General features: G+C 42.4%; 3 protein-coding genes across 3 annotated transcripts; 2 read left to right on the top strand and 1 right to left on the bottom strand.

Annotated features, from left to right (window-relative positions):
- Positions 1-7: 7 nt before the first annotated feature.
- Positions 8-3,854, bottom strand: LOC117460285 (zinc-binding protein A33). Its single transcript, XM_034101601.2, has 7 exons — positions 3,766-3,854; positions 3,437-3,513; positions 3,154-3,249; positions 2,570-2,803; positions 1,861-1,883; positions 1,570-1,685; positions 8-992 (listed from the first exon to the last, which is right to left on the bottom strand). The coding sequence occupies exons 2-7, from the start codon at positions 3,503-3,505 to the stop codon at positions 439-441; spliced, it is 1,092 nt and encodes a 363-aa protein (XP_033957492.1). The 5' UTR covers positions 3,506-3,513; positions 3,766-3,854; the 3' UTR covers positions 8-438.
- Positions 3,855-7,123: 3,269 nt separating this feature from the next.
- ino80e (INO80 complex subunit E) lies at positions 7,124-11,309 on the top strand. Its single transcript, XM_034102423.2, is given in 9 exon segments — positions 7,124-7,212; positions 7,500-7,582; positions 7,700-7,770; positions 8,403-8,455; positions 8,556-8,584; positions 8,586-8,638; positions 9,131-9,248; positions 9,540-9,638; positions 10,480-11,309. Coding segments are annotated over 9 exon segments (741 nt in total). The 5' UTR covers positions 7,124-7,184; the 3' UTR covers positions 10,687-11,309.
- Positions 11,310-12,778: 1,469 nt separating this feature from the next.
- Positions 12,779-18,054, top strand: LOC117460608 (uncharacterized). The gene is made up of 3 exons (XM_034102154.1): positions 12,779-13,346; positions 14,793-15,557; positions 16,963-18,054. Exons 1-3 carry the CDS (start codon positions 13,065-13,067, stop codon positions 17,476-17,478), a joined length of 1,563 nt encoding a protein of 520 aa, XP_033958045.1. The 5' UTR covers positions 12,779-13,064; the 3' UTR covers positions 17,479-18,054.
- Positions 18,055-18,301: the final 247 nt, after the last annotated feature.

The following is an 18,301-nucleotide window of genomic DNA, read 5'->3' as shown; positions in this document are numbered from 1 at the left end:
AACATACTTGTATACTGTAGGCATGTTTTATGTTTGTACTGAACAATCATTTAACAGTTTTTAAGCAAGTGGTATTCACAGTATACAATTAGATAACTAACGATTGCTTTCTTTGTAAATGAATATGTCTGTTATTTTCTCAATCAATGTATCATATTGTCAGAATAATGTCAAAAAAAAGTGACAACAAAATTGAGGTGAAGTCATCTTTTTCTCAATCAATGAATCCTTCTGTTTTTAAAGTGACAGGAAATTGAAAAACGTCCAAAGAAAATTGAAATGCTGTTATTTCACACGAGATGAAAATGATTTTATACTAAGCATACTTAATTAATAGTTGCCACTTAATTATCTTGTCTCTTAAGCCCTGCCCAAAAAATGATATATACTGTAGTTTTATTAACATTAAATGAACAATTTGTGTTGTAAACCTCTGCATCAAATGGAAGGGTTAAAAATCGTAAGGGCCGCCACGTTCCTCCCTTCGTCTGCGTCACACGGGTTAAAGAAGGGGAACAGAGCCACGTCGACATACTCCATGGAGAAGGTGTAAATAGGCGACATGGTGACAGCGTTATAAAAAGACACCTCCTCCTTCTCACAGTCTAAGAACAACCCGATGCGGACGAGGCGGCTGGACACGTTGACCTTCGTGGGCTCGGGGTCGGTGCACGCCACCACAGACCCGCCCTTCATGGCCATAGTCCAGATGCCGCTGGAGGTTCCTGTCGCGTCCATCTCCCCTCGTGGGACGTCGGCTCGCGCCACGCCCAACCTCCACGCTGTCTTACGTCCCACCTCCACCTCCCAGTAGTGCCGTCCAGTGGTGAAGCTCTGGTTGCCGAACACAGAGTAGTAATAGTGGAACCGCTGAGGGTTGGGCTGGCAATCCTTCGTGTCTTTATCCTCCTCAAACCACACTGAGGTGCAAGACTTGGACAGGGATAGGTTAGGATGGGCCGTCTCAGGGTCAAAGGTCATTGATGTTATACCTGTAGGCAAATAGAGATAAAGTAAGTGTGTATGTGGTCAATCAAATGACAAACTGTAATGGCAACACAGCGAGGAGAGTAGGGAACAAGGGAGGAGGGGACCAATCTGACAACTTGTCGATGAGAACTTTAAGAAAACCTGTTATTCTCATTTTAAGGTTCATATTAAATATTTAGTGCCTTTACTCTTTTCACCCTCTGTCTGAAACCAGAGCCCAGTCTGCTCTGATTGGTTAGCTGGCCGGCTCTGTTGTGATTGGTCAACCGCTTAGAGATGTCCCGCCCCTTAGCCTATCACGTGCAATGTGTTTGGGCACAGGCCGATAGAAGCGCGAGTGTTACATAGTGATGTCTTTCAGTGTATGTTTCAAAAGTAAATAAAGGAATCCAATGGAGGCGTTTGGGATTTTAGCCTTTGCAGACCATTTACATGCACAAAAACACGATGGTGTGGAGAGATATGTATCAAGTTTAAGGTTTGAATTTGTTTGCACACATGGAAATGGGAGATAGAACAATTTCCCCACGGGGATTAATAAAGTATATCAAAATCAAAAAAAAAAATCAAAAAACATACTTGGGTAGAGCCAGCTTTTCATGTGCTTCCATATCCGGTACTGAATGGGACCCACGAACTGCCCGGAGCGCACCTCAGTGTCCACCTCTGCTGGAGGTTTGAAGCTGACCTGAGACCTGTTCGGACAAAGCAGGAAGGGGGAGGACTGAATGATGAAAGGTGGAACATGGATCGGGTAAGCACACCACAGTTTGAGGGGTATGGAGAGGAAATGCCCAGCATGCTCACACAGAAGATTAATGAGAGAAAGGGTAAATGTGGGAGGCGAAAACAGTTCGGTTGAGGACCTGCCTTTTTATGAGATCTTGAATTTCCTGCAATGAGACAAAACTAGAGTTAGTGGAAATAATCACATCGTCTATTATGTCATGTTATTATCTTTTTTAATCCATATACACAACAACTATTGCAGTTGTCTTTAATTGTTTAGGGGCAGGTTTTCTGAGAGCGATTTTTTCTTGTTCACCCCTTCAGACAAATGTGTAATTTCTTACATTGGACTTTACAAATAAAATGTGATTGATTGATTCAGTTTGAACTAAAAATACAAGCTTTGACCTCAGCCAGATTGCTGCCTGTTCCTATTTGCTGACTCCCTTTCACTTTTAAATGAGGAATTGATTGTGGAAGTCAACCGTTTAGCCAATCGATGTAATTGCTCAAAGGAGTGCAGAGGAAGAGGGGCAGAGCAGCTAACAGGGTTGCTCTGCAGCTCGTCATGTTAACCTGCACGGTCACATCGTTTCCCAGCAGCTCCAAGAGAAGCAGCAATTATAGACACTTATTTCGACAAGTCACGAGTGGTAAGTTTGTCGCGGGCCAAGGGGAATGCTTGCAGTGACCCTTTGTGACCCCGTGTGTGGCCCTGCGGCTGGGGAAGGGAGTCCAAACTATTTTACACCTCTATCGTACATTAGCTCACCCTCTGTCGAAATGGTTACAGAATATTCAAGCTAATAATAAGCCACGTCTCTGCATGCTAATGTCTTCTCTTCCTCACTCTGAGCAGTTTGGGATGGTCCTCCTCGGTCAGTTTTTTGTTGAGGACATATATCGCTGTCTCCAGGTCTGTCGCTTGCGCTGATATTTTCTTCTCCCTCTCTTTCAGCTGCTTCACTTGTTTCTGTCTCTCTCTCTGAAGTCGCTCCAGATCCTTACATTCCTCCTCGTCCAGGAAGCGATGGAGGTTCTCAAACTCGGATCTGACTTCTCGTTTGAGGACATCAAAACTGTTCTGAAAGAGGAGTTTAGAGATGATTAATGTGAGGATATGGATCATCTTTTCTGTTTTTGAACTGTAAAGAATATACAGTATGTGCGGAGTAGGATTAGGAACACATGTTAACATTGTTTTGAGAGCTGATCAAAAGTTATATGTTGTTTTTAAGTTCGGTGATCAAAGTCAGATTTCTGAAAAAAATCGGATCTATTTTTTCTCAGAAGTCAGAAGAAAATGTCACTTTTTGTCAGATCTCAAAAATGTTTTCACATGTGGCCCTAACTGTAGTTTTAGTCAAACTTCTTTAACTGCGTCTAAAGAGAGTATTTTAGTAAAAGATGAGGATTAATAATGCACAACAATACCTCTACTCCCAAAGACTCTATGAATGTCTTCGTCTCTGCTTCCCTGCATTCGTCTACCTCGTGCTTGATTCTTTTAATAGCCTGGATAAGCTTTTCCTGCAACACACACATACACACATGCACACACACACAAAAGTGGAGAACAAGTACACATGAAACAGAAACATTACTAATTGAATATCCTGCACACAAATACGATGTTTGAAAATGAATACAGTCACATTATGTTGGACACTGTTTCCATGTCAGCTATAACTGAAAACCATGAAACATCGGCGCTTACCTTTTGATCACTGAGAAGACTTTTACTGCAGTTGTTGTTGTTGGTGCCTTTGTAGTGATTTTGGTTCATTCCAGTAACTGCAAATTGGACAAAATAGAAATGTATTGAGCAAAGTGCAATATTAGAGGTGGACTGAGTGAGAGGGAGAGACACATTGGAGGACAACACAATACAGAGAGGGAGAGGGAGTAAAAGAAAGAGGGGGGGAACACACACACACACACACACACACACACACACACCCACACCACACACACACGCGCGCACACACACACAGAGACATGCTAGAACAACAGTAATGTAACCGAGCAACAAGAGAGAGGACATACATCTTAAAGAAAATGAACAGGAGAAAATGTATTGACAAGCACAGATCAGGGTCCGCAGCCTGACTTGAGAATATATGAATCCATTAAGAGTAGAGAGCGAAGGGGTGTGTGCGGAGAGGGGGGGGGGGGGCAGAGGACTTTAGCTGACAGGAGGTTAGCTGTTTTAGCCGACAGCAGCGATTTATGGCTGGAGACACAGGAGGGTCTATTCTATTTCTGTCCGCCAGCGTCTTTGGAATCAAAGCAGATTCTGTCGGTGTTGAGGGGCAGATATTGTGCTTCACATCGACAGGTTTCTTTCTTTCTTTTAGCCTGGGAAGGTAGACAGTACGTGTTTATTTTTGCAAGTAGGCTCTACTAATGTCTGGAAGAGGATGCCGAAACTGAGACATCACAGCTCCTGCTTGAGTTGCAGTAAAGGATGCTCAGTTATCCCTGCTGGGGTTCATATTGTCTGGGAGGTTCATACAGTCAGCATTTCTGCTCTGTTCCCCTGCAGGAGGAAATATCTGCCTCCCAGCCAAAAGCCTATCCTGTTTTTATCTGTCCATTTACCTCAACTCCTTATATATGTTCCTCTGCCTGACTCCCCCATCAACCTTGACACACACGGAGTCTGTGTGTGTGTGCGTGCCTGTCTGTCTGTGCGTGCGTGTCTGTGTGTGTGTGCATGCCTGTGTGTGTGCATGTGTGTGTGCGTGTGTCTCTGTGTGTGCACGTGTGTCTGTGTGTGTGTGTGTGTGTGTGTGTGTGTGTGTGTGTGTGTGTGTGTGTGTGTGTGTGTGTGTGTGTGTGTGTGTGTGTGTGTGTGTGTGTGTGTGTGTGTGTGTGTGTGTGTTTGCACTGAAGCAGAATTGCTCATCTCTGCAAATGTTCATAATCTATAATTCATGGCGCCTGGTCCTGGCACTGCTCTGATCTGCAGACTCAGAGCTCGACAGTATGCGGCAGGGGAGAGGACACTGACCGGAGGATTCAATCAAACCAGGGGGTTAGAAACTACTCACATGTTGTTTTACTTAATCAATAGTAGTATTACTAATTTGTAAAAAATACAAGTTAAAGTCCTGCATTTCAAAATCGTACTTATTTGAGCAAGTAAATATACAAAAGTATTGGCATCAAATTATACTCAAAATATCAATCGTAAAATTACTCAGTGCATGATATTGACCATTTGAGAATCACAATCATACAATGTATTGGGATCATTTGTATTAATGTGGACCGGAGGGAGAGGGTGACGAGCATAAGTTTCACTTTCCTTTTTTATTTCTATTCCAACTTTGGTCATGAAGAATATGTTTCTCTGTTGTCCCCGTTCATAAAGCAAAGCAGCAGCATCAGAGCACGGTGCAGAGTCTCTAGATGAGTTTACAGTAGGCCCTCGTTCTTATTAAACATCCATGTTGTAGTCCGCTATAGAAAACTGTAGTTTCCATAGTTCCCCCACAGCAGCAGACGCACATATCAAATTAAAGTAGCTTAACGTGAAAATACTTGAGTAAATTACAATAACCTTGACATTGTTCTCAAGCACAGTAGCCTACTAAGGCCCACTGCTAGAAGTCATGAAGGCATGTGAAGCTACTCCTGACTGAGCATCAAAGCAGCTGTAAATGCACATTTTAATTTAAAGGTAGGTAAGAATCATAGACTGTATATATAAATAGTTTTATTACATAATTGTATGTATCCACTTAAAGGTGGGGTAGGTAAGTTTCAGAAACCGGCTCGAGATACACTTTTTGTTATATTCCATGGAATGCTCTTAACATCCCGATAGCAATGAATATCTGAAGTGCTTTGACAAAAAATCCATAAAAAAATGTCATCTGTAGAAGCCGTAATACTGGCCTACCTGCCTGTCAGCCTCCCATCGGGGCACAAACTTATCTCGTGCCCTCATTGGTCATGTGCGCGTTCGTGTGTGTTGGAGGAGGGGCTCTATAAGGAAGTGGCAGATTTTCTCCGGTTGTGTATTTTCAAATTCTAGCGATCTCGAGCCGGTTTCTCAAATGTACCTACCCCAGATCTGCCCCAATCCTTCAGACTTCCTCACAGAGCCCCTCCTCCAACACACACGAACGCGCACATGACCAATGAGGGCACGAGATAAGTTTGTGCCCCGATGGAAGGCTGACAGGCAGGTAGGCCATCCAGTTACTTTAGCCGGGCCGGCTCAGATGATTGGTCGTGCTTTTTACAGCGCCACGGCTTCCACAGATGAAATATTTGTATATATTTATTGTCAAATCGGGATGTTAAGAGCATTCCATGGAATATAACAAAAAGTGTATGTAAAAAGTGAATTACCTACCCCACCTTTAATTAATCTTTTTTAGTTCATGTTTAATTAGGAGATCTTTAATCAAAAGCAAATTAGGATTCAATATAATCCTAACATCTACTCACATGTCAATTTTTTTAATGTCATGCAGAAATAAACATGTACGCATTATTTCTACATAAAGGCATATATTCATTTTCGGGATCATAAACTGTCATACAAAGACACACCATATCACGAAAATGGCATTACAGGTATTTTATTTTTGTTTTATGACATTTTTCTATTTGTTTTCATCTATATACATCAGATTTGAAAAATAAAAACAGGTAATGTTTGATTTTGGTACAGTCACGTTCAGCCCTTTAACAACTCTGTTATAGAAGCTTAATAAGATACAAGCCCAGAGACAGTGAAGTCAACTCCATTCCCAGCCCTGTGTGGTGCAGGCGGGAGAGGTGCCACTAGATATTAGAGGTAAAGTGGTTAATGAGCAACTCCTGGGCTAACCTAACAGGACAGGAAGAACAACACCTCTCTGAAGTGCTGCTGCAGGAGGAACAAGGTTGGTGGTTAAGGTTGGTAAAAGAGGCAAATTACATATATTCTCTATCACTTTGGGTCATTTTGAAACAATCTTAACGTTCGATAAATCAAAACTATATTGCATATCTGCAAAAGGTTACTCTTACTGTTTTTGCTATTGTGTGATGTTATTAAAGGACTGATTTTGTTTGAGGAATGCATTGATAAAGTGTTGGTGTAGGTCTGTAAACTGATTTGGATGGGGTCAATTGATTGATTGTATATGTTGTGACTCAACCTGTCCAAACATTTTTAGATTTTGCATAATTCTGCTTTATTGCAATTTTATTTTCCTTTTTTGTAATATTATTTTTATTTCACCGTCACCAGATCCTTATTCAAAAGGTCTCAGAAACTCTAGAATTAGGGATTTTAATATTAAAAGTATCATCATTTGATTTGATCAGACAAACCATTGAAAACTGATTCATGGTTATACTTTACGAGAGGCAGCAGGTGGCGGTAATGCTCCGGACCGATGGTTGCACACCGCCATTGAAGGCGTAGAAGAATATAAAAACGACGTCACAACGTAAACAAAAGCATGTCGCACAGACAGAATCAAGCTAGAGGTACCAATGGGTCTCAATAATAATAAAAATGTGCTTTGAAATGAATAGAAAGCTTCTTTGCACACTTGAAATTAATATTGGTGTATATTTTCAGCAGCTTCTGAGAACAGCAGCTCCGTTAGTTAGCGAGCTAGCTAGGTGAGCTAACGTTTAGCTTAGCATGCATACAGTAGCTTCTTATGTGGTTTGTAATGCAGTACGAGTTACTACAATTACCTCCAGTTTATATATATTACTGTTAGCAGGTGGTGTAGTCATTAATCCATTATTTGCATCCTTTATTTTAGAAATGAACGGTCAAACGGACGTCGAAGTTGACTACAAGCGGAAATACAAAAATCTCAAGCGAAAATTAAAATTCCTTGTTTATGTAAGTACAGATAAACTATATGTGTTCAGTCAGTCTTTATCAATCACGTTTAGTACTTTATTAACACATATGTGTCATTTTCTGCATTGATTTCGTGTTTGTATTCCCTTTCTTCAGGAACAGGAATGTTTTCAGGAGGAGTTGAGGAGATCACAGAGGAAACTTCTCAAAGTGTCCAGGGACAAAAGGTGAGGGCACATTTTTGCCATATTTATATTAATTAGACATTTTGTATGTGTACACATTTGTGTTCCAATGTTACTTTCCACCTTTTCGGTGTGTTAAAACATAACAAAATAAAGCAACCCTTTCCTCTAACCCTCACTCAGGACTCTTAGCCCAGATAAAATAACCCCCAAAAAAGAAACTCACACAAAATAATTTATTTAAGGACAATGAGAATCATTTTAAAGGTACTTACTTCAGGGAACAGATGCTTAGGGAATCAAGTATGGTCCAGAAAATATTCAACAATTAGATAATAGGCTGGAAATTGTTTCGGAATTTTTCACCTTTTCTGATTGAAGAAAAATACATTGAATGATTTAGCAAGGATGTAGAAGGGGTTATAGCGTTTATAATGTGACATGATATGTCAACAGCTTGCTATGGCAAACCTAAAGGCAACAACATCAGAATCTGTAAGATGGCAGGGTTCCAGTGTAACATTAAGGGCTTTCTTTTATGTACTTAAGAAACAAAAATGGCTTATTCTAGACAAGAAAAAAACTTGAACGTGATCAAAAAGTGAAGGTGAGATCACATTGTGTGTACTTCAAAATGTGTTTACGTTAAACAATGTCCTTCACTTGTTTTCTAGCTTCCTCCTGGACAGACTGCTACAGTACGAGAGGGTAGATGAAGACTCCTCAGGTAAACCAAACGTTCTTAACAGTATCGAGTGTTTATGACTACGTAAATGTAGGAGTTGTAAACAGTAGGTGGATTTATGTTTTCGTGTCTTCTGTTCCAGATTCAGATGCAACAGTTTCTTCAGAAAATCAGTGAAGGAGAAGGCCCCAGGGAGAGGGAAAGAGAACGAGATGTAACAAAGAAGTGAGCCAAACATTTATACTCACTGACTTGGTGTTGCCTATTGAACCGAATGGACCACTGTGAGAAAACATGTTGCACTGTGAATGCCCTTTCTGCCACACCGAGTTTCTCTTAATCTCTCATGTACTCTTTTCAGGAGAAGAAGTAAATGGTAAATGTACTGTACTTATATAGCGCTTTATCCAGTCTTTACGACCCCTCAAAGCGCTTTACATACTACATGTCATTCACCCATTCACACCCATCCATACAGAGCAGTGTACCTTACTCTAGGAACTAACATTCACACACCGTTGGCCATGCCATCGGGAGCAACTCAGGGTTCAGTATCTTGCCCAAGGATACATCGACATGTTGACTGCACGGGCTGGGATCGAACCCACAACCTTCTGGTTGAAAGGCGACCGCACTCCCTCGCAGCCACAGTCGCCCACTGTGAATGCCCTTTCTGCCACACTGAGTTTCTCTTAATCTCTCATGTACTCTTTTCAGGCGAAGAAGTAGTCCTGGAGCGTGTCTCCCATCGTCCTCCTCCCCTCATCTCTCCCTGCTCTCCCGTTCTGGTGTGAACCCCCTGCAGTCCTCAGGCTCTGGACCTTACCTCAACACCGTGAGTTTCCATCTCCCTTTCTCATATCTTAGTGCGGCCAGCAAGATGAACATTGCTGCCACTGCCCTGTCCTCATCAGCAAACATCTGTGTTTTAATTTGGCATTGTTTATATTATTTTATCATACGTTTTTATATCTTCATTTGGTGCTATTCGATGTCTATTATGGCTCCACTGTCGTTGCATTGTTCATTTTTCTTTGTATTTTTTTGTGTGTCTGTCTTGTAATGTTGCCATGCATGTGTGTTTGTGTGTTCATTTGATGTGTGGGGCCCTGCGTGTGTCGGGCAGATGCCCTTCCCACCGGAGTATTTGGCTCCTCCAGCTGAACGAGTGAAGAAAGAGAGAAAAACAAAGACGCCTAGAAACAAGAAAGAGACACCGGGGAAGGTGAGAGAGGAAGAGAAACAAAAAGATATTCATAGCTTACAAAATACATATTCACTGCTTTCCTCTTACATATATTAATGTGCCATTTATGCTAATTAGCACCCAAGTCAATTCCAGTCGGTGGTATTTAGGTCACAGAATATATGCATAGCAACAAGGAAATAATATTCGTTTACTTTTATGTTCTCCTTAGAGAATCCAAGATGTATGTATTTAGTGTGGTCCACATGAGCACTAGCTATTGTTCCTGATGTCACATAAACAGTCAAACAAACATTTACACACGATAGTCACATTAACACAACAAACAAAACATCTCATCCCAAGTATGGAAGTGCAACCGTCCCCTTAGCAACCATCTTACAGAGGCCCGATATTGTTTTTTTGGTTTTTCCATTTCTTGTAGTGTGTCATATAGGTTGTTGTGCATGTAGATGGTCTGCAAATGAGCATAATATGTCCTCTTGAAGCCAAAGACAAATCTAAATGAAATAGCTTGAACACAGACGCAGTTCAAATATGATTTCTGAAATGAAGGTAAAACAAAGGTTGTAGCCAATCTTTAGTATTTTCTTGAACAATATGCACCGGCAATGAATTGGTTGAGTTGACCTTCTTGCACAATATTGCAGACAGGTTTTGATATAGTAACTCAACTTCAATATGTATTTTAAATAATGACATTCCAGGACCCTGATTTGTTGATTACTGATTTATGATCTTTGCTGATGTGCATCTGTAATGCCGTTATCCATCCAGTTATACCCCTCATTCCTTCATCTTATCTCCATCCCTTTGTCCTTCCTCACATTTTCACTCTTACTTTTTGCATTCCTCTCAGGTTGTTGCCCCCATGGCAGCTAATTACCCATCAGCCCCTGCGGCCCCCCCGGCAGCCAGCAGCCCGTTCAGCTGGGTTCCCCGACAGATGCTGAGCGGGGACGCAGCGGAGGAGGAGGGGGAGAGCGACGGAGACAGTGACAGAGGAGATGAAGACAGAGGGGAGGGAGACGAGGCTGAACTGGTCATTGACCTCCCTAACGAGTGAGCCGCAGTGTGTGGTTACATGTATTTATAAGCAAGGGATGCAGGGTTTGTACATCTGTGTGTGTGAGAGTGAAAGACAGAATGTGACTGAATGTATTTCCTGTTTCCACTTGTGGACTTTTTCCTAATTGCAGTATCACTATCAAAGAACTCTCCCAGATAGATGTGGGTTTTACATGTGGAGAATTACATTTGTGACTAAACACCAGTTTGACAAGTGTGTAGGAGAAATCCACAGCCAGTGAGATGAATGGATCGTTTTTCCTGTTACATGTCCAAGCTGCTGATTATTTGTCTAAACAGTTTATCAATCTACAAAGTGTGACTAAGACTCGGTGTGTCCTGCATATAGAGAGCTTTTGTTTATTTGTTTTTGCATTATCTAAACACCATCTTGGTATTGCATACATGCTGCACTCCATTAAAGCTAGTGTAATTTAGATCTTTTCCGACGATACGTCTTTTTTACTCGTTACCGGAGGTTCTGTCGTTTCTACAATGTTCAATTTCTTTTACACAATGTGTCATAAGTCAAAGCTACACCCTGTCAGATCCAATGTGTTTTGCACCTTTTCAGATGTGTGTGTAAAATGTCAAACTAAAAGATTTTGTTTTAAATTGAAATTGTGTGTCACGTTTCATTCACAGATTCTACGGACACAATGCTACACAAACTAGTTTACATAAAACGATGTGTTGGAGCTATATATATCTCTTTATATTATTTAATAGTTTAACATTTCTTTTCTTGCTGTTTAGGCCTATAGTATTTATTATTATCATTTATTTATATGTATTCTTAGTTAGCGTCATAAGTTAAAGTAGTTTCTATGCTTTTATTTTGAAGGCATGTTTTGGGCACTGGGTGATTAGAGCACCTGGTGTAATTATATATATTGGAGACAGGCGGAGGTGGGAGCAGAGCACTAGTAGGCAAACGGTTTTTTACCAGGGTGTTTCAAGCCACAGGAACGGCTTAAGGAAAAGAGGTATAGGAAACCTGTTCATTGTGCTATTATCGGAATAAAATGCACAACGGAGAATCTTGTCTGGACCTGGATCATTGCCCTGCGTAAGATCCGCTAACTAGTGCCTCAGCGGCTGTTAAGTTAACTATCTGTTTTAGTTCTATATGATTTTGGCCGCTACACGATGTATTAAGGTTGTATGTTTGTTGTCTTAAACTAAGTGTGTAATGTGCCCCACCCAAAGCATCACACCCTACAAATCTTAGTCACTCATCGAGGTGTGCTACAGTCTGTGTGAACACTCATTGTACCCAGCACATGTGTACTTAGCACATTCACTACATACAAGCTGTGTTTAAGAACATCTTATTGAAACCTGGTTCATGCTAGTTATGCACATGTTCCTTTCTTTACTTGATTGCAAAGAGTCCTTATTCCACTCTTGATAGAAGCCCAGGGGGACATTTGGCGGATGTTTGCCACAACTCTTTAGCAACTTAAGGGCAGAATAGCTGGACTCACTCCACCTCTCCTTCATGCCAAAAAAGAAAGCTGGACATGTTTGTGTTCACTCTTACTCGTGCACATGATAATTAGATAGCATGCAGATTGCTGTTTATGCAACTTCGCTATTTTATAAAAACGTGTCGCAAGGATAGAAAACCTGAAACCTTTAATAGAGAACCAGCTGTAATATGTAAGAGGGAGTGTGTTTATCCAGGAAGAGCTCAATAATAGCTGCACTCTGTGATACAATGACCCGTGACGTTGACACTGTCAGGATTAAGTTTTAATGAGGATGACATTGTTACATTTAGCTCAGTCAGTGACACTTTAGCTGCTGCTATAAGTGAGAACTCCTGCCTGATAAGGACCTATCTTATCAAAGCAGCTGTACCTGTTCAGCCCTTCTCGGGAATGTGATTTACACAGAATAATGCACAATGAGAGTGTGTCATTCCAGGCACTCACCTCTACAACGACCATTGTTTTGGAATGTGGACTTACAGGTTTTGGGCAGCTTTTGGTGGGTGTGTGCGGTGCTTGTATACTTTACAGCAGTGGGAGTTAAAGGTGTAACCATGGAGCGCTTAAGAGGGAGGGGTGAAGTGGAGGTACTGCCAGAGGGAGAGTGGAAGAGGGAGGAACTGACAGAGGGGGCGAGGTTGTCAGTGAACAGGGAAATGAAGGAGTAAGCAGGATTGTGCCTGCAATACAGATCCCCTCTGCTGACTTTCAAAGAACACAGCCATGGGTGGACACACACTGCAGCAGAGAACCAGGAGCCAGTGAGGAAACAACAACCTTATCTTTCCCATCTATAAACGGAAACCACTGGATAATTTAAAAGCCTGCTCTGTGTGTGTGTGTGTGTGAGGCAGAGGGGGGATTTGCTGAGCTCACCACCACCATGCTGCGCCCTGCTGCTGTCAGTGCAGCTGTGAGTGTGTGTTTGCTGCTGGGCCTGTCTCTGGCAGATGAGGACTCCTCGGAGCCGAGTCTCTGCAGCGGCTGCTTCCACAGACGGACGCCTCCTCAGGGGGGGTCCTCGGGGCTGCGCTCGCTCTGCCACAGCCTCCCCGGGGGACAGGCGTTCGCCTCGCTGTCCAAACCGTCCTGTGACACAGCTGTCTGCACGGCCTTCACTCTCAGCATCGCAGGGACGGAGGAGGGGGGAGGGCATGTTGATGTGGTAAGGAACATCTATCATGTTGTTTCCAGTAGCACTACCTGCTTTTGAATGATGGGTTTTTAAAAAATAACTGTATAAATCACAGGTGGGGATTCCAGGATGCAGTTTTGTGTACTTGTACTTTGATTCTATGCTCCTTTATACTTCGACTCACCTTCAGAGAAACATGATATGTGTTTACTCAACTGTATATTTGACAGATATAGTTTCTATTCAGATTAAGATTTTATATATGATAAGATAATACAATAAAAACATTGTTGAAAATGAATCTATTTGTTCCTAAACTCTTTGTGTTTATTTAAAAGAACTCCTAAGCTTTTGAAATGATTAATCAAACATGTAATACAATAAATCATATTTGAAAGTACTAGCTGAAGTATATGTAAGTTAAATGGGGCCTATTTGTCTCTTTCCCCCCCCCCCCCCTTCATGAAATGTCTCTATTGGACTCCTTTGTGTACTCGCGTAACATAGTGACATCACTATGTAACACTTGAGCTTCTATTGGCTACAACACATTGTACGTGATAGGCTATGGGGTGGGACATTTCTAAGCGGTTGACCAATAACAACAGAGCCGGCCAACTAACCAATCAGAGCAGACTGGGCTCTGGTTTCAGACAGAGGGTGAAAGAGGCAGTATGAGAACAATAAAGAGCTTTTTGAACATTAAAGCATGGAGACATGTCCCAGTAGAGCAGGGGTGTCAAACTCAAACACACAGTGGGCCAAAATAAAAAAAATGGGTACTAGTGGAGGGCCGGACTGGTTCAATGTTTATTGCAAAACGTATTGAAATGAACTCATTGCACATATTAAACCTGGAACTAACAAAGCTTAAATGATTGTCTATAAAAACAACATTAAATAATCAGTTGCATTCATTTCTTATGGCTCTATCTGCAGAGTCATTTCTTATGGCTCTATCTGCAGAGTCATTTCTTATGGCTCGATCTGCAGAGTCATTTCTTATGAGCACATGTTTCCACAGGCCAACAACAGCTTCAACAAAACAATTTCCCTCAAAGAACAAACCAAACATGCCCTGTTGTCGTGAGAGAAAGTGCAGAAGGAAGCATCCATTGAACTCAGTGTGCTGCTCTGTGATGCTAGTTCAAGCTGATACTTGGCATCTCATCTCGGGAGCAAGGTCATCAATGTTTGGGCTCAGGCTCTGAGCGGAGGAGACCCTCAGGATGGAGTGAAGGTGTGCGTGCAATATACCGGCGAGCCAGATCTAATAGCAATTCGAAATTATCCTGCGGGCCGAAATTAAATGCACCACGGGCCGGATTTGGCCCCCGGGCCTTGAGTTTGACACATGTGCCGTAGAGGAACAAAATACTACCTGAAATTAGCATAATAAACCCCGCTTTATACAGGGTTATATGTACACTTTCATATATGTTACACTCATACTGTGGCTCTTCTTGTTTCTGGCAGACAGAGGAAGACAACAAAGTAGCGGTACCAGCCCTTCTCCGAGGAGGGGATACATCTCCCCCTGTCTCACCCACAGACTCCCCCCTTCAGCTCTGGGACGCCACAGTCACAACACTGGTCCGGTCCACCATCTCTCCCAAATGCATCTCTTTAGGCGGAGATCTCTACATCCTGACGGGGGTGGGGGGTCTCGGGGCGGCTGAGGATGGAGACGAGGAGTGTCAGACGAAGCCTCTGTGGTCTGCAGTGTGCTGCGCCGTCCCGGAGGGGAAGAGGGGCTTCAGTCTGGGGTTGATCACAGAGACGGGGGAAGGGGAGAGGCACATGAGCGTTAAGGAGCTGGAGGAGATGCTAGGAGTGGCAGAGCTGTTCGCAGAGGGATGTGGAGGAGCAGCTGGGGAGATTGTTGACATCAAAGAGGGTCTTCACAGTGAGGGGCTCCCTGGAATCCTAGAAATATTGGATGCAAATCTTACTGATGAAAACAAAGGAGATGCAGAATCAAACCCTGCAGGTGGAGGCGCTGATGGAGAGGAGGTCAGTTCAGGTTCAGAGAAAGGAGAAGAGGCTGGTTCAGAAGGTGTTGAAGAGCAGAGCGATGTGACTCAGTCTCCCGAGTCCTCAGCCGACGATGGGGCTGTGGAGGAACAAGAAACAGACACTAACTCCAGCTCCATGTTGGTCTACGTCCTCTCCACCACCTTGTCCATCCTCAGAGCTCCGCTGCGACCGGTCTTCTCCAGAGTCACAGATCTCCCCGGACAGGTGATATAAGTGACTGAAGCAGTGTTTTATGTGATGTGGATTAAAGGGACACTCCTGCCTCGCTGCCACAAGGCTCACAAGAGAATGGCCTGAAGCTAATTGTAATGGCATGAAGTGATCCAATGTCCTATTCTGCTCGGCTTACACAGTGGAGTGGAGAGAGCGATCTCACGCAGGGCCTTTTCCAGTCATTGGGTGCAGTTTAGTTGAATGTATATTGAAGCAGTTTAACAATTCTACATCTGGTAAGAACGGCCTTACCGGTCACCCATGACCCTATTTATAAAATCAAATCAAGTTTTATTTATATAGCACATTTATAAACGATTTTTGGTGGAGCCAAAGTGCTGTACATATAATAAAAATAGCCTACAGTAGAGACACTTTACAGCAAATACAACAGCACACATTGTTCAGAATATCAGTGAGAGAAACGACACCCTCTGTCCTCAGACCCTCTGTCCTTAGACCCTCTGTCCTTAGACCCTCTGTCCTCAGACCCTCTGTCCTTAGACCCTCACATCGTACAAGGAAACACTTCCAGAGAAAACCCACACATGTATACACTCTGTGCAGCTAAATACTATTGCATGACACATCGAAACAAAATAATATAACATGCCAGCAATAAACGGAAAAAGCTCCTTCACAAATCATTCTACTCTTCCTGTAATGCAGAGGACTCAAAGGCTTTATTTGTCATATGCACAACATCTACGGTGTAGTTTAGGAAATGAAAATCTTAAGAGCCAGGCTCCTCCAAAAATGCAACACAAGAAGTAAAAGACAAAAGAGCCAGCCACAACCCAGTTTCTAACGCAGGCTTTCTACTACACCTTTTTGAAGTGAAAGGTCAAGTCGGACAACATTTCCAAGTTACCTTTTTTAGACTTTAGCGTGTTTTTGCAGAGAAACAGAAAAGATACAACTGTTTTAACAGGCGGAGTGCGATTCCTCATTGCAAGGAAAGTGTATAAGTAATTTGACCAATTACAGCCAACATATTTCATAATGACAAGTACTTTAGCTCATGAGCAACTGATAACTACAATGAATACTAAAGAAAGTGAAAATAGTAAAAGAAAAAAATTAAACAAGTCTATAAAAGGCAACAAAACCACATTAAAACCGGAACGCAGCAACAGCAGCAAAATATTACAACTGATAGACTATTACAGCAAGAATCTATTAATTAGAACGTGGAGATGTTTAGTGTGTTTGCAGGGAAACGGGTTGAGTTTCAGTGATTATGAAATCTCCTCATGCCAGTGTGCTCCTCCCAGACACTGGAATGAGGTGCGACCTGCAGCCGGTGTTTACTCCTTACAGGCCCTCAGGTTATGTGTCGTTTTATTATTCACACCATTCTCTCAGATAAAATATTAAATAATTGTTCTCTTCCCAGGTGACATACGTTCTTCAGGAAGACCTCGGGGTTCTGTCTGCCCTGCCTGGAGAAACCTACTCTCTCTTCCACCTCCTGACCTCGGACTTCTTGTCCTGTATGGGCTCAGCCGGAGATACAATCGTCGATATCGGTGAAAACTGCTTCTCCAACACCTACCACGTGGCCTCCTCCATGCTGGGGTCTTTAGTGGACAGCTGCTACACGGGGGTCACCGGCGTGGGGACCCTTGCTGGAGACACTGTGGGGATATGTGGGGAAGCGTTGGATAATACTTGGTGGGTGACCAAGTTCTTCGGGGGGCGGCTGTGGGAGCAGAGCGAGGGCTACGTGGGGACGGTGGTGTCAGAGATGGGGGGTCAGGCCACCGCTTTAGGTGGAGGGTTTGGGAGGCTGGTGTGGAGAAGTGGAAGTGGGGTGTTTAATGTCTTTAGAACGGGAGGGGGTTTAGTGTTTGGAGTGGTGGATGCACTCATTGGTGGGATGAGAATGGCTTTGGGGAATGAGTCAGAGTAGAAAGTCCACATGAAGCCTTTAAAAACGTTTCAATTTATTTCTCAATTTGTGAATTTCTTTAAAGAGTATGAAAAAAGGGGTACTGTTTCACTTTGATGTAATTTAATAATAATTAAATAATACATATAAATTGTATTCAAGGCGGCTTTCATGACACCCAAGGACACCGTTCGATTTGTTAAATATTCTAAGAGGTAAAAGCATGAGCACAAGATAAAAACACAAACATACCATCATTAAAGTGGACACAAATGATAGGGTCAGGTTATTCAGGGGAGACAGATGACAGAGTTGGCTGATCTGAGATCATTTGATACTGTATGCCTTAGCTGTTTTAGAAGGACAGCCATATGTTTTTGAGTGGAATTTAGTGGTATTTACACTGTAGGTCTTACACTTCACTGTGGCTGGCTGTCCAATACATCTGCTGCTGCGACAAGCAACCCCACTGTGATTTAAAAACCACTGTGCACAAGGCTTTTGGATGTAGATATATTCAAAGCTATTCCTGTAGGATAGTTGTTATGGTTAATGTTTGCTTACGTGTACATTTTAATAAAAGAGAATGCTGGCTTATCGCATTGTTTTTGTCTTTGTGTGTGCTTGTGATATATGCAATATTTTACTCTGAGCTGATTAACTGACAGAAAGGTATACCTTTACATTTTGCATAAAAAGCATGATAAGTTTAACCAGACTCGGAAATTCATGAAACTGGACTGGGGTTCTAGTTGACACGCCTACTTTATTTGGGTATTACCATTTCAGTTTATTTTTTTACTATTTTTCAGGGTGAAGTTAAATGCTTTTGAAGCATAAACAT

This window comes from Pseudochaenichthys georgianus, chromosome 16 (assembly GCF_902827115.2).
Source record: "Pseudochaenichthys georgianus chromosome 16, fPseGeo1.2, whole genome shotgun sequence".
Taxonomy (NCBI): domain Eukaryota; kingdom Metazoa; phylum Chordata; class Actinopteri; order Perciformes; family Channichthyidae; genus Pseudochaenichthys; species Pseudochaenichthys georgianus.
Note: the sequence above shows the minus strand (reverse complement) of the source record. Positions and strands in the feature narration are given on the sequence as shown.